Here is a 12,289-nt window from a genome sequence, read left to right as displayed (position 1 = left end):
TTAGTCAATCTGTCATCTTTTCACACAAGGACAAGAACCTTGTCCCTTGCTTTTGGGAAAGCCTTGTAATCTCCTCTTAGCATGTTTTGATTATTTCACCTGATAGATGATAATATATGCCTGACAATTAATAGACCTGGTAGACAGGAGATGTAAGCACTCTTTCCCAAGCGTACTATGGTTCTAGATTCCCTGTCACTGGAACAGGGATTAAACATACTCAACTTTTTCTTTTACTTACATTTATATTATGCCTTTAAGTTGTAAAGCTAGTCATTTCTAGAGTCTAGAACTTAGCATAATCAATCCAGTGTACTAAGAGGTGGTGGTGATGGTGGGGGTTGGGATTCAGGGTTCTTCCCTTAGGAAATAGCCAGATGCTGGATCTGCTCAAGAACTAATGGAATGGCAAGTACTGTTTTCTCCAACTTCGTAAGTTGGGCATATTTCATCTTTGCAACTACACTCGTAAATATCCATCATCTACTTTAAAGTGTTGCCAAATGCAGAATCCTTGGGGGGGGGGGTGCACTTTTTCACAGCCAAGTAGAATCACAAGGATTATTTTGATTTGTTCCATGTATGGAAAAAAAACATACTCCTCTTTAGGTTAAGAATCACAGAAGGGGGGGGGGACTATCACAAAAGGGATGGAAAGATGGGGGCAGGACTTTTCTTCTGGTTTCTTCTTTTGTGACACCTTAATGCAAGCATACTATTTACTGATTTGAACTTCAGTGAATCATCTTGACATAATTTAAAATGTTCTCACACAAGCATTTTGTAACAAAAACCTAAAATAACCATAGCATGAGTGCCAAATCCACTGACACCTGAACTATGACCATCAAGGCCTATATATGTATGCTGCTCAGTAAATGGCATGGGAGGAGACTGTGCACATGGAAGAATAGTTTAATGTGAACTAATAACACGAACTTCCATCTTCCATTATGAAAGATGCAAATATCCCAAGTGCAGGTTCTGATGCATCTTCACTGATAACCAGAATGAAATGTTCTGTGGATCAAATTTCAACATTTGTTAGACATCCACATCACAAACACATGACATGTTAAAAATGGCACTGAATTCACTGGTGTCAAGCCCTACAGAAGACCAATAATGGCTGGTTGTCATTCCTCATTTTGAGCTCTACCTGTAATTTCTATTTGTTATTCTTACATTTCCGATCAGTTTTCCAGTTCCCTTCATCCTTCTTATATTGCGGACATTTGCCTCTGCCAAATACTTACATGGGAGATGAACTACTGGTTAATAAATTACATAACATTTTTACTGTTTTATGAAGATCTGAACAACGCACCTTAGTCTTACACACGGGAGACTTTTTGTTGTTAAAAGGAGCACTGGAATCACAATGCTAAACATTATGAGACTCCCTAGGCAGAATATTTCGTATAAAAATCTCTAGAATGGAAATGTTTATTACATGCATATTTGTTAACTAAATTCTCATACCTTACATTCCAAAAAGTATACATGTGTGTTTGTGTGCGTGTTTATACATATCTATATATTGTGTGTGCATGTGTGTGTGTAGCTATATATCTATATACATATCTATACATATCCCTCTCTCTCTCTCTCTCTCTATATATATATATATATATATATATATATATATATACATTATATATATATATATATATATATATATATATATATATATATACATTATATATATATAATGTATATATACATATATATATATATATTTATACATATACATATATATAGATATATCTACATAGATAGACAGATACAGATACATATCTATATATACACACGTGTGTGTGTTTGTGTGTGTTAGCCTTTTTGTTCATAGGTACTTACTAGGCTAATAGTCTGTGATGATCATAAAATACTTAGAATTACATTCCCATGGTAGTTTTTACATTTTATATTTTGTGTATGAAAAGCCCAGAGGTGACCAGAACAAGGACATGTTGTGTCAATTGCTTGTTGTCTCAATATGCTGGGACATTTACTTATTGCCCCTATCCATCAGGGACATGGGTGCTAAACTGGGGTAATGACTTTGTGGTTTTCCCATCCATTCATCGAAATTACTTTTGAAAACAGTAAGAGAAGTACTTCACTTCATGTGGTGTGGAAGTTGTTTCAAAAGAAGAGGTACTCTCTGTGAGACATACCTGTCCCTCTAACATGTTCTATTTATGTTGCAAAAGAGACTGAGATCCCTTGAGTGGAAAGTAGTCTCACAGAAAGAGACAGGCCTCTCCTAGTAGTTGTTTGACTACAAGGGAAAATATAACAATGGCGTGAAATCTGCTGGGGGGGGGGGGGGCTACTAAAACCAGCTAGCTCCATGGCATACACGGATATGTCTCTGATTATGACCAAGCCAACCTGGGTATGATCAGTGGCCTATGCACTGTAAGAGTTGACTGGGTACAGACTCTATGCAAAATCACTGCCTTCAAGGAACACAGGGTTAACTGAGAGGAATGCTCTTGCAGAAGTGCAACACATATCCCTTTGTGTATGCCAACCCCTTGGGTTGTAGCTTACATATACAAATGGAATAACAGGGCCATGAAGAAGAAGAAGAAAAAAATTAAGAAGAATGAAGGTACCACTTGCCCTTAGAAGGATTGAATGAACTGTAAGGTTATCTTGGGAGGGGGTGGGTTGAAAATGAATGGGCTGACAGAGTAGATAGAATAGAAGGTTGAAAATCACTGTGAATCAGGATCCAAACAATGGAAAAAAGACTACTAGATCAACGTTATTACTGCTACAACAGCAATGACCATACTCTGCTTTCCCTGTGCCTTAGTGACTAAACGGTCTCAGATATTTGCGTATTACAAGGAACCTGATCATGCAGCACAGACGAAAAGGCAATTATACTGTCTAAGCATACTGAGATCCTCATAAAGGATTAAGAATTTTAGCAGCAGGTAAAGAATAAATTGCTAAGACTACACAGACACATAAAAATTATAAGTTGCATTGTCAGTACATTTCATCTCTGGCTCTTCAGTAAATGTCACATTTTTTTCTTGAATATTTTCCTCCATTATCAAAAACAAATTATTCTATGGGATCTTTTTTCTTACCTGAATGGGGAATATCTTGACTGCCACATATTCATTCAACAACTGAGCTTTCCAAACACAACCAAAACGGCCTCTAGCCTTGATCTCAAGCAACTGTAGAGGTTTTAGACCTAACATTGGAGAAGGAGGTGGCGGTCCAGGATCCTACAAAAAAAGAAAATGAAAAAATTGCCTCACATATTACACTTACAGGTTGTTCTTGTGTCATAATGGTCTCCCTCTCACATGCATCTGCTTGAGATTGTGCACACAAATGGCCTAATGTGAAGACCCTTATTTTACATAAACTGTAAAGCAAACAATATTGATATGACAAGTTGAGAACGCTACAGTCTAGTTAAAAAAAAACTTCCACAATTTGTTACTACCACACCTGAGTACTACATATACGGTAGCTGGCTATTTTACAATACTGGAATAAGTATAGCATGTAAGCCTCTATACAATATAGACTTTTCTTGAAAATATATATCCACTATTGTTTCACAACAATGACAACAGCTGTGCAGTATCTTAAGATTTTATAGACTATTTCATAAAACTGATACAAGTATTTCATTTTGGAAAACTGTGGACACCATAAATAAACACATATTGTGTGTAAGATATTTAAAAGATAAAAAGGCCTTTGCAGAGAAAAAAATAAAACAAACAGCAATTTATTTTTAACCATGTTAGCGAAATCGCCCAGGGATATCGGTGAACCACTAATTAGGCCAAAAGCAGAAATATACCCAATACAGAAAAATGTACCTAACTTATAGGAAAACCGGAGTAATATATCATTTTTTGAATAAAAGAAATATATCAATACACTGGGGATTGTAAACCAGCTAGCATAAACTAAGTGCTCTATTTTCGTCTGTAGAAAGTAAAATACAGACAGCCATGTTACAGTGCATGTGCCACAGACTGTTAGAATGAAATACAATTAAACAAACTGCTAATTACTGCAACTAAACTAAATCAAGTAAAACAATTAAGTTCTCTAGGTACATTAAATAAAATAAGAATCTCTAGGAAAAATAATATGCATCATTAGAAACAGTTTTCTTGTATATATTAAAAAAAATGAAATTATCAACACAAGCAGATGGTTGATTGCTTTCCATCTTTTCAGCACCTCATTCGTTATGAGATTTATCCCTTAGACAACTACTTCATCAGCTTAGACTTCCAAGCAGCAGATAAACTACTTCTGGGGTTTGCACTAGGGCACAACTTAGTAGCATTACTATGGTATGAAAGCAGGCACTGAGTGCAAGGCTCTACACAGTATCTGTATGCCATGAAACAGTAAAACTATGGTACACTGCCAGCATGGAGAAACAAACACACAATACACATTCTCCATGCTGGCTTAAATTGAGAATTGCAGCCATCCTGACTTCTTACTCTTCTCTAAAGATTTTTGACAAGTCAGGAGCAAATTATCTCTTATTCAAGTCATGCAAAAAGGAATATTAATGCCGGATATCAACAGTAAAAATCCTACTATATCCCCAAGGGACAGACAGCAGTTAAGTTTCTACTGAATTCTTGTAAAAGTAAACCAGAACCCTCAGTTCCTTGTCTTCTAAATAAAATAGGCTAAAACTGCAAACTACTTCACTGCCAACACAGTACAGTCAGTGCTAGAAGAAAACGGTTGGTAGCCATTGCCCATTGCCATATCCTCGTGGCCTCTCGACAAAGGGGGTAAGATTTGGTTCCACCTTGCTTGTTGATGTACCAGACCACTGCCATGTTGTCTGATTGAATCACAATTGTCCCAGACGGCAGCAAGGGATGGAATGCTTGCAACGCCCTCAGCTCTAGAACATTTATATGCAGATGGGCCTCCAGTTCAGACCAAGTGCCTTGGACTGTCTGTCCCTGACATAGCCCCCCCCCACCTCATCAGGGAGGCTTCCGTAGTCACTGTGGCCTTGGGTTGCTGGGGGGAGAAGGGGAGAGATCACTGTGAGAGATTGTGTGTCATCCACCAATTTAAATCCTGTTTGCACTTGTAGGTTACTCAAATCATGGCTGAAAGAGGATGCTGAAAAGGACACCATTGGGTGAGCAGTAGCCATTGTAGAAGCCTCATGTGAAACCTGGCCAGGGGAACAATGGTGATGGAGGCTGCCATGGAACCCAACAGCTGTAGACCTGAGTGAGCCGTGGATTTTTCCTTTGAAAGGATTGGAATTAGTTGTTGCATTATCCTTAGAATTCTGTGCTCTGGAATAGCAGCTCTGCAGTTTTTTGTGTCCAAGATAACCCCTATGAATTCTGTCGACTGAGATGGGGTGAGATTGGATATTTGCCAGTTTATGATTATGCCTAGCCTTTGAGCAGTGAGGAGAGTATGCCAGGGCTTTTTCCAGTAGATGTCTGGTGGGGGCGGAAATGAGCCAGTCGTCTAGGTATGGAAACACCTGGAATCCTTGAAGTCGCAAGTGAGCTTTGACAACTGCCATGCAATTGGGGCTGCAGAGAGTCTGAAGGGCAGTACTCTGAACTGGTAGTGACTGGCTCCTGCACGGAAGTGCAGAAATCTTCTTGATGGCCTGTCCACCTTTATGTGGTAGTACGCATCTTGAAGATCTATACAGCACATCCAATCGTCTTTTTCCAAAAGCGGAAGGATAGACTGTATTGTGACCATCTGGAATTTTTGTACTCTCACAAACTTGTTCAATACACTGAGATCCAAAATTGGTCTCCAGTCCCCGGTTTTCTTTGGCACCAAAAATAATCTTGAGTAGAATCCGGATCCTATCTGGTCTGGAGGGACTATTTGGATGACTCTCTTTCTTAGCAGCTTTTCTATCTCTAGTGCTGCTTCTTCCCTTTGACTGGGTGGAACGTCGGGAAGATTTTTTGAAGGGATGGGACAAAGATCGAAGGGGATATAATAACCTCTGGTTATAATCCTTTGTACCCAGGAATCAGTGGTGATGGTTGGCCAGGCAGAAGGGTACAAGGAGAAACGTCCCCCAACCACCTCCAGAGGAAAGGAGTTGAGCCGCTCTTCAGGAGCGCTGGTAGGATTGACCAGGGAAAGAATCCCTGGAACCCTGGTTACGCAGACCCCCTCTGCCCCGAAAGGAGCATCTTCCCTGTGAGTTTCCCCCCTCTGCCTCTGTGGGAGAACTCGGCCTGTGTGTCACGGAAAGGACCCTGAGATTTCTTGAACCATATCTTCCCACTCTTTTGGTTTCAGGAGAAAGCACATTGAGGGGAAGAATAACAGACACCTATGGCAGAAAGGGTCTTACTGTCCTGTTCACATCTGGACAGTGTGCTTTTAACTTTGGGCCCAAACAATGAGGAGGCCTCAATGGGGGCATTAAGAAAAGAAGACTTAAAGGGTTCTGCGAAGTTGCACAAGCACATCCAGGCGTGTCGTCTCAAGACCGCAGCTGAACCCGCTGCTCTAGCTGCTCCTTTTGATACGTGAGATATCAGTCGCATAGAGGAGTTAGATATAAATTCAATGGTGGCCAGCTGAGAGGCCACTTTGTCATGGACCTCATCAGACACGGCACCAGCCAAGGTTTCAGAGAGCTCGGAAACCAGATCCCTTTGAAGCCTGGTAAAATGTGCCATATAATTCAGGTACCTGATAGCAAAGGTCACTGAAGCAAAGGTGCGCTTCCCTATCCTGTCCAGGGTCCGGGACTCTTTGTTAGGTGGATGGACAGTCTGGCTTTCTTCTTCTGCCAGATCCTTTTTTGTTGCGGCCGCCACCACCAAAGCATCCACAGGAAGACCTTTGGACCAATGGGGATCCGAAGCAGGAGGGGACAAGATCTTATCTGGCCTCCGGGGAATAGCTTTGATGGTATCAGGAGCCTTCCAAGCACGCTGCACGATGAGCCGGACAAGTTCATCGGCAGGTGGAGTAACGCAGGAGGTAGGGGGCCGGGCGCAAAAGGCCTGCAGGAACACAGATTCCTCAGAGGTCGGATTAGAGGACTGCCAGTCACCTCTCTGTTTCAGGATTTCGAGGATATCACCAAAGGATACCTCAGAGGGTGACCGAGGGGATCTTTCCCCCTCATCGAAATCTGTGTCTTCGGTGAGGGACTCCTCTGTGGAGTCCATGTGCTTCCTCTTACACTAACTTTTCCGGTGGACCTATTCTGTGGGAGAAGCTGGAGAAGACAGCGGAAAAGGGGATTCCTGAGGGAATATGTCCTGCGGTCCTTGCACCCGGTGTCCGCTAGGTGCGACTTGTGAAACCAGTGTATCAGAGGAGGGCGGAGGTATAGACAGTCCGGTATCGCCAGCAGCAGCGAAAGCCTTCTCCATCAGTTGGAAGGATGGTCCACCCGAAGAGGAGTGTATGTCTAGGATAGGGGTCACCCCTACCCTAACTGGCTCAGCCTGCCGACCCGGAGTCCCTGGATGGCTGTGGAGCAAACTATGCATGTCACAACTGACATCCTGGGTCGTACCAAAACTTTCCTGCCATGAAGGCAACTGCGGTTCCTTAGTGAGATCCATAAAGGGAACCACAGAAGGGGAAGACTGTGCTACATCCACGGACTTCAAAGGCAATGAAGGAGGAGAATAAGAAGGGGTCTTTGGAGATGGGTGATCACCTCCAAGGAAGGATAGTTCCTGAGGGATGGGATACCTCTGGCCAAGAGTACCTGGTCCACAAGACGCAACACATCATGTTTGGAAAGGCTTCTAGTAGACCTCACGGAGACTGAGGGAGAAACAGGCCTGTCCACCGAAGAGGCAGACTCTACGCCCATCTCATCTGACCGCACCGAGAACAATGGTGCCGAGAGAGACTGGACTACTGTTGTCTGCACCAAAGAAATCATCGGTGCTGGGGTCATGGTCTGCACCGACACAGAGATCGGTGCCGAAGTGGTTGTCGGTTCCGAAGCTGGAACCGACAAAACTGGAGTCAACAATAAAGGCATCGGTTCACAGGAAGATCTCGGAGCCGATGCAGTCAAGGTCTGCACTGACTGAATGGTCGGTGCCGATACAGTGGTAATGGTCTGAAATGAGGAGCCCCTTGGTGCCGATATATAGAAGGCTGCAGGAGAAGACGGAGCCGAAATCACTAATGGAGCCGAAGGCCTCAGTGCCAAAGGTCTAGGCACCGAAAGCACTGGGGCTGACTGAGAGAGCTCTGGAGCCGAAACTTTAGCCTTTTTAGGTTTTGGTTGACGGGAGTCCTCAGCTGGGGACGAAGGCAAAGATTTAGACTTAGTAGGAACATCCAAGGTTTTGTTATGGGCTCTAGGAGGGGTTGAGGCCTCTGACCCAGAAATAGACTCTGAAAAGGGAGATTTTAGAAGTCCCTTCAGTAACAGCTTGTTTTTCCTTTCCGACAAGGTTCTATTAGAAAAGTTCTCACAAATAGTACAGGGTGGGTCAACAGACAAATGGGAAGCTCCCAAACAATAAACACACAAAGAGTGTGCATCAGAAGTAGGCAGTTTGTGTCCACAATCAGAACACTGCTTAAACCCTGGACTACCTTTCTTATCTGCCATGACAGCAAATTAATTAATAGAAAAGGTACCAGCAATGGTGCAAGAGAGTACCTGAAGGTATGAGAGAAAAGGGAAAAGGATTACCAATGATGGTAAAGAGAGAATACCTCGAGGTAAAAGTGGTAAAAAAAAGAAGCAGAAAAACTTGAAAAAATTATGACTGCTAGATGCGATAGGGTAAGAGAAAATAAAATATGAACTCTTCTGACAGAAAAGTAATCTGTAAAGCTATTAAACAACAACTGACTGTACTTGGCTCAAGAGAAGTAGCTTGACATGATTGAGTGGCAACGCGGCAAACAAAATCTGAGGCAACAGGGAGAGGGGGTTGTGGGTAAGAGTTTAGGTGAGAGTTTGAGGCTGACATGAGCTTGGAAAATGGCTAGCTCAGTTCCGAGCTCGGAACCGATACACATGCGTAACGAATGAACGAGGATTAACAATGTCAGATGGTTGCTTCCTAGAAATATGAGGATAGCTGCCAATGAGGATCCAAAACACACAAGTTCTTCCTATCTGAATTCAGGGTAAGGACATTAGAAGGACAAGTGAAATATCAAGATTAACAGCAATACCCAACATACGTTTAGGCATACAGAATGGATTAGTGGAAAGACACTATCTTTATGGGGATATTATTTAGGGTTTGCAACCTTTATGACCACTTGGGTCAGAAATGATCCTAGCTAAAGTGAATGACTTTAGTAAAGCCATTTTCCAAGTTTTAAAAAATTTGTCTCATACGGATTTTAGTCTGCAGCTCAAAAAAAATTAAGATGAAAGGAGTCATACTTCTTCTTTGTGGTCCAAGATGAAGAATACTCTTAAGAACTACCTTACTACAGGTGAACAGAGCAACATAAAATCTCATGGATATGGACATTTCTAGCAACAGGCAAATTAGAAGGCTGCCTAAAGTGCCATTTGTCATCCATGTTCAAAGTAGTCAAGACTTCTGAGCCCTATGGGGGGTAGTCCTACACACCTGACCATTCAATTTGTGGGCTTTCTGCTCTCACCCACAGTCTAGACAATGCATCAGAGAACCTTTGAGGCTAGACAGAAAAAAATGACAGCAGGACTCAGAAATTAAGACACATTTTAATAGTGAACATGCTTTCCACAATGGAAATTGTAGTGGAAGTCCACTGCTGATGGCACTGTGAGGGAACAGAATGTGATGTGGTCAAGCTGCAGCTCACACAGGATTTTTAGATTGCACTAGCAAGTTTTTTAATCTTGGCAGGAAATCAGATATTATGGATAGCCAAAGACAGCTCTACAGGGCTAATGGTATCTGTGTGAAGCAAGATGGAATACTGTGGCTAGCTAGTGTGCACCCTGCAGCTGTCTGTTCAAGTTAAAGTCATTCTTCTGGCTCTGCAGGACTAATGTGCATATGTACAAAGCAGCAAGGAATACTTTACTGCGGCTACTGTTTGTGTGAAGCAAAACTGAAATGCATTATTATGGCCATTATTTTATTACAATCAGACAATTAAAATGTACTCAATCTATAAACTGGCTATAACTGCAGGGTATAGGAGCTGTCAGCTGATGAAAATGGCTGATCCTTCTATTATTTGTTCAGATTAAACAGTCATTAATCACGCTTTGCAGGACAAATGTGCATCTGTGTTAAGTGAGTTGCTGGATTATTTTACTGTTGCTACTATATGTCTGTTTGAAACAAGCTTGGAATACATTACCATGGTCATTACTTCCCAACATAGACATTTGAGGTGTATACAGTCACCAAAGTTTCTACAATTGTTGGGCTATTCATACACACAAAAAAAATGAGGGCTAGAAAATATGGTAATTTAAGGCTACACTTACAATTGTCTGAAATGAAATATTGTTAAAATCTTCCATTTCAGTCTCTACATGGATCTCTACAGTTGGTTATGCAAAGAATTGTCTTTTTAAACACTGGAGGAATTAATTTTTTAAGTTGAAAATTTAGTTTTAAAAAGCACTTATGCCATCCAGTTTCTATTCATAGCAATGCACAATCAAAGGCAATGCATCTGGATCTTTAAACAAGCAGTGTTCCTGAGCAGTTACCCAGAGTAGTCTGAAATATTTGCAGGAACTTCCTAGACCCACATCATCATCATTAAAATGCATGATGCAATGACATTCTTCTGGTGCAGCTTCTAAATTGCGTGTAGATGTGAAAATGTGTAAAAAATATTTTTACTACTAATTCAATAATTGCAATACATTTTAGGGCACTGGCAGTCCACAGAAATGTGGGAAGAATTTGAAACCTGATGATTTTAGAAAAATGGAAAAAGAAAGGTGGAACTCTGAACCTGATCTTTAGGATCCTCACAGACTAATATCCTTATAAGCACCTTTGAACTTATGAACAGGGATTGTCTGTAGATGAAATTGACTAGCCTTGTTGTCACGATCAAGTCAACCTGTCATTAATCTGGCTTTGCAGGACTAGCATGCATTTGCATGAAACAAATAGGAATATTTTACTGTGGCCATCTTCTGAAATCACAATCAGACATCAAAGTTATACACAGACAAAGTGGTTGAATTCTTAGGTGTGACACCATCTGTACACAGTCCGCATATCTTCCCTGTCTGTGTGGATTTTATCCTGGTGTTCTGGTTTTGCCCAGTACCCCAAATGCATGCCATAGTTGAAATGGCATTCCTTCAATGTGCCTGCAGGTGGGTCGGTGAGTGAGTGAGTGAGTGAGTGAGTGAGTGAGTGAGTGAGTGAGTGAGTGAGTGAGTGAGTGAGTGTGAGTGTGAGTGAGTGTGAGTGTGTGTGTGTGTGTGTGTGTGTGTGTGTGTGTGTGTGTGTGTGACAGAGAAAGTCTGTCCTGTGATACACCTTGCTAGTCAGGAAGAGGGGCAGGATGTGTATGCATGTATCAAGAATCTCACAAATGTTATCTGTACACAGAAATATTAGTGAGACACCTGCATAATTATCAGCAGATGAAAATGACTGACCCTGCTGTTACTTGCTCAGATTAAACAATAATTAAGTCAACAGCTTGGCTATACTTCAGAAACAGGGTTCTTAAACCCACATATGGATGTTGGGATATTTTAAAGGCACCATAATGTTTGTGGGCATTAGCTGAGTTCAAAGACTCTGTTTATGAAGTACAGTCAAACTATCTAGTTACACTGTGCACATGAAATCACTAAAAAGGGTGAAACATGCATGCCCACAGCTAGCAGGGTTTGGCTTTATTGGCCTGAATGTAGCCATGAAAACTTAAAGTAAAAGTCATGGGCATTTAGAAGCTGTGTAGCTGAAACACTCAAAGTCTTCAAGGGATTACCTGCATACATCCCATGGGCCTCCATTACAGGAGGTTTAAGGTATCGCATAGCGAAAACTCTAACTTGGCTGGGGTTTTCTTGCAGTTCCTGCTGTTTTTTTTTTTTTTATCATCAGATGGAAGGGCATCTGCAGCAGGTTAATGCTTGGAGGGCTTGTCTGCAGGAATAGAAAAAAGGAGAGGGATCTGCAAAAGGTTTCTTATACAGAAACTGAAAATCTTCAGGGACTTTACAAAAATCTATCTAGACTTTTAGGTACTGGTGATGAAGAAACAGGAGAAGCAGAAGTAGAGGTAAAGGCATCCAGAAATGCTTCAGGGCAGGAGAAACTGGTTCAGGTGCAGGGGAGCCTACCTC

General features: G+C 41.6%; 1 protein-coding gene across 1 annotated transcript in view; it reads right to left on the bottom strand.

The window, feature by feature from the left end:
* Positions 1 to 12,289, bottom strand: part of ACVR2A (activin A receptor type 2A) — a 1,507,426-nt gene that overhangs the window by 338,460 nt on the left and 1,156,677 nt on the right. Inside the window, exon 5 of the mRNA XM_044074861.1 lies at positions 3,108 to 3,251. Within this exon, the coding sequence (XP_043930796.1) occupies positions 3,108 to 3,251 (144 nt within the window). The remainder of the gene's footprint in view (positions 1 to 3,107; positions 3,252 to 12,289) is intronic.

Source organism: Protopterus annectens, chromosome 6.part0 (assembly GCF_019279795.1).
Source record: "Protopterus annectens isolate FY-2018-M chromosome 6.part0, PAN1.0, whole genome shotgun sequence".
Taxonomy (NCBI): Eukaryota; Metazoa; Chordata; order Ceratodontiformes; family Protopteridae; genus Protopterus; species Protopterus annectens.
This window is presented reverse-complemented; position numbering and strand designations above follow the sequence as displayed.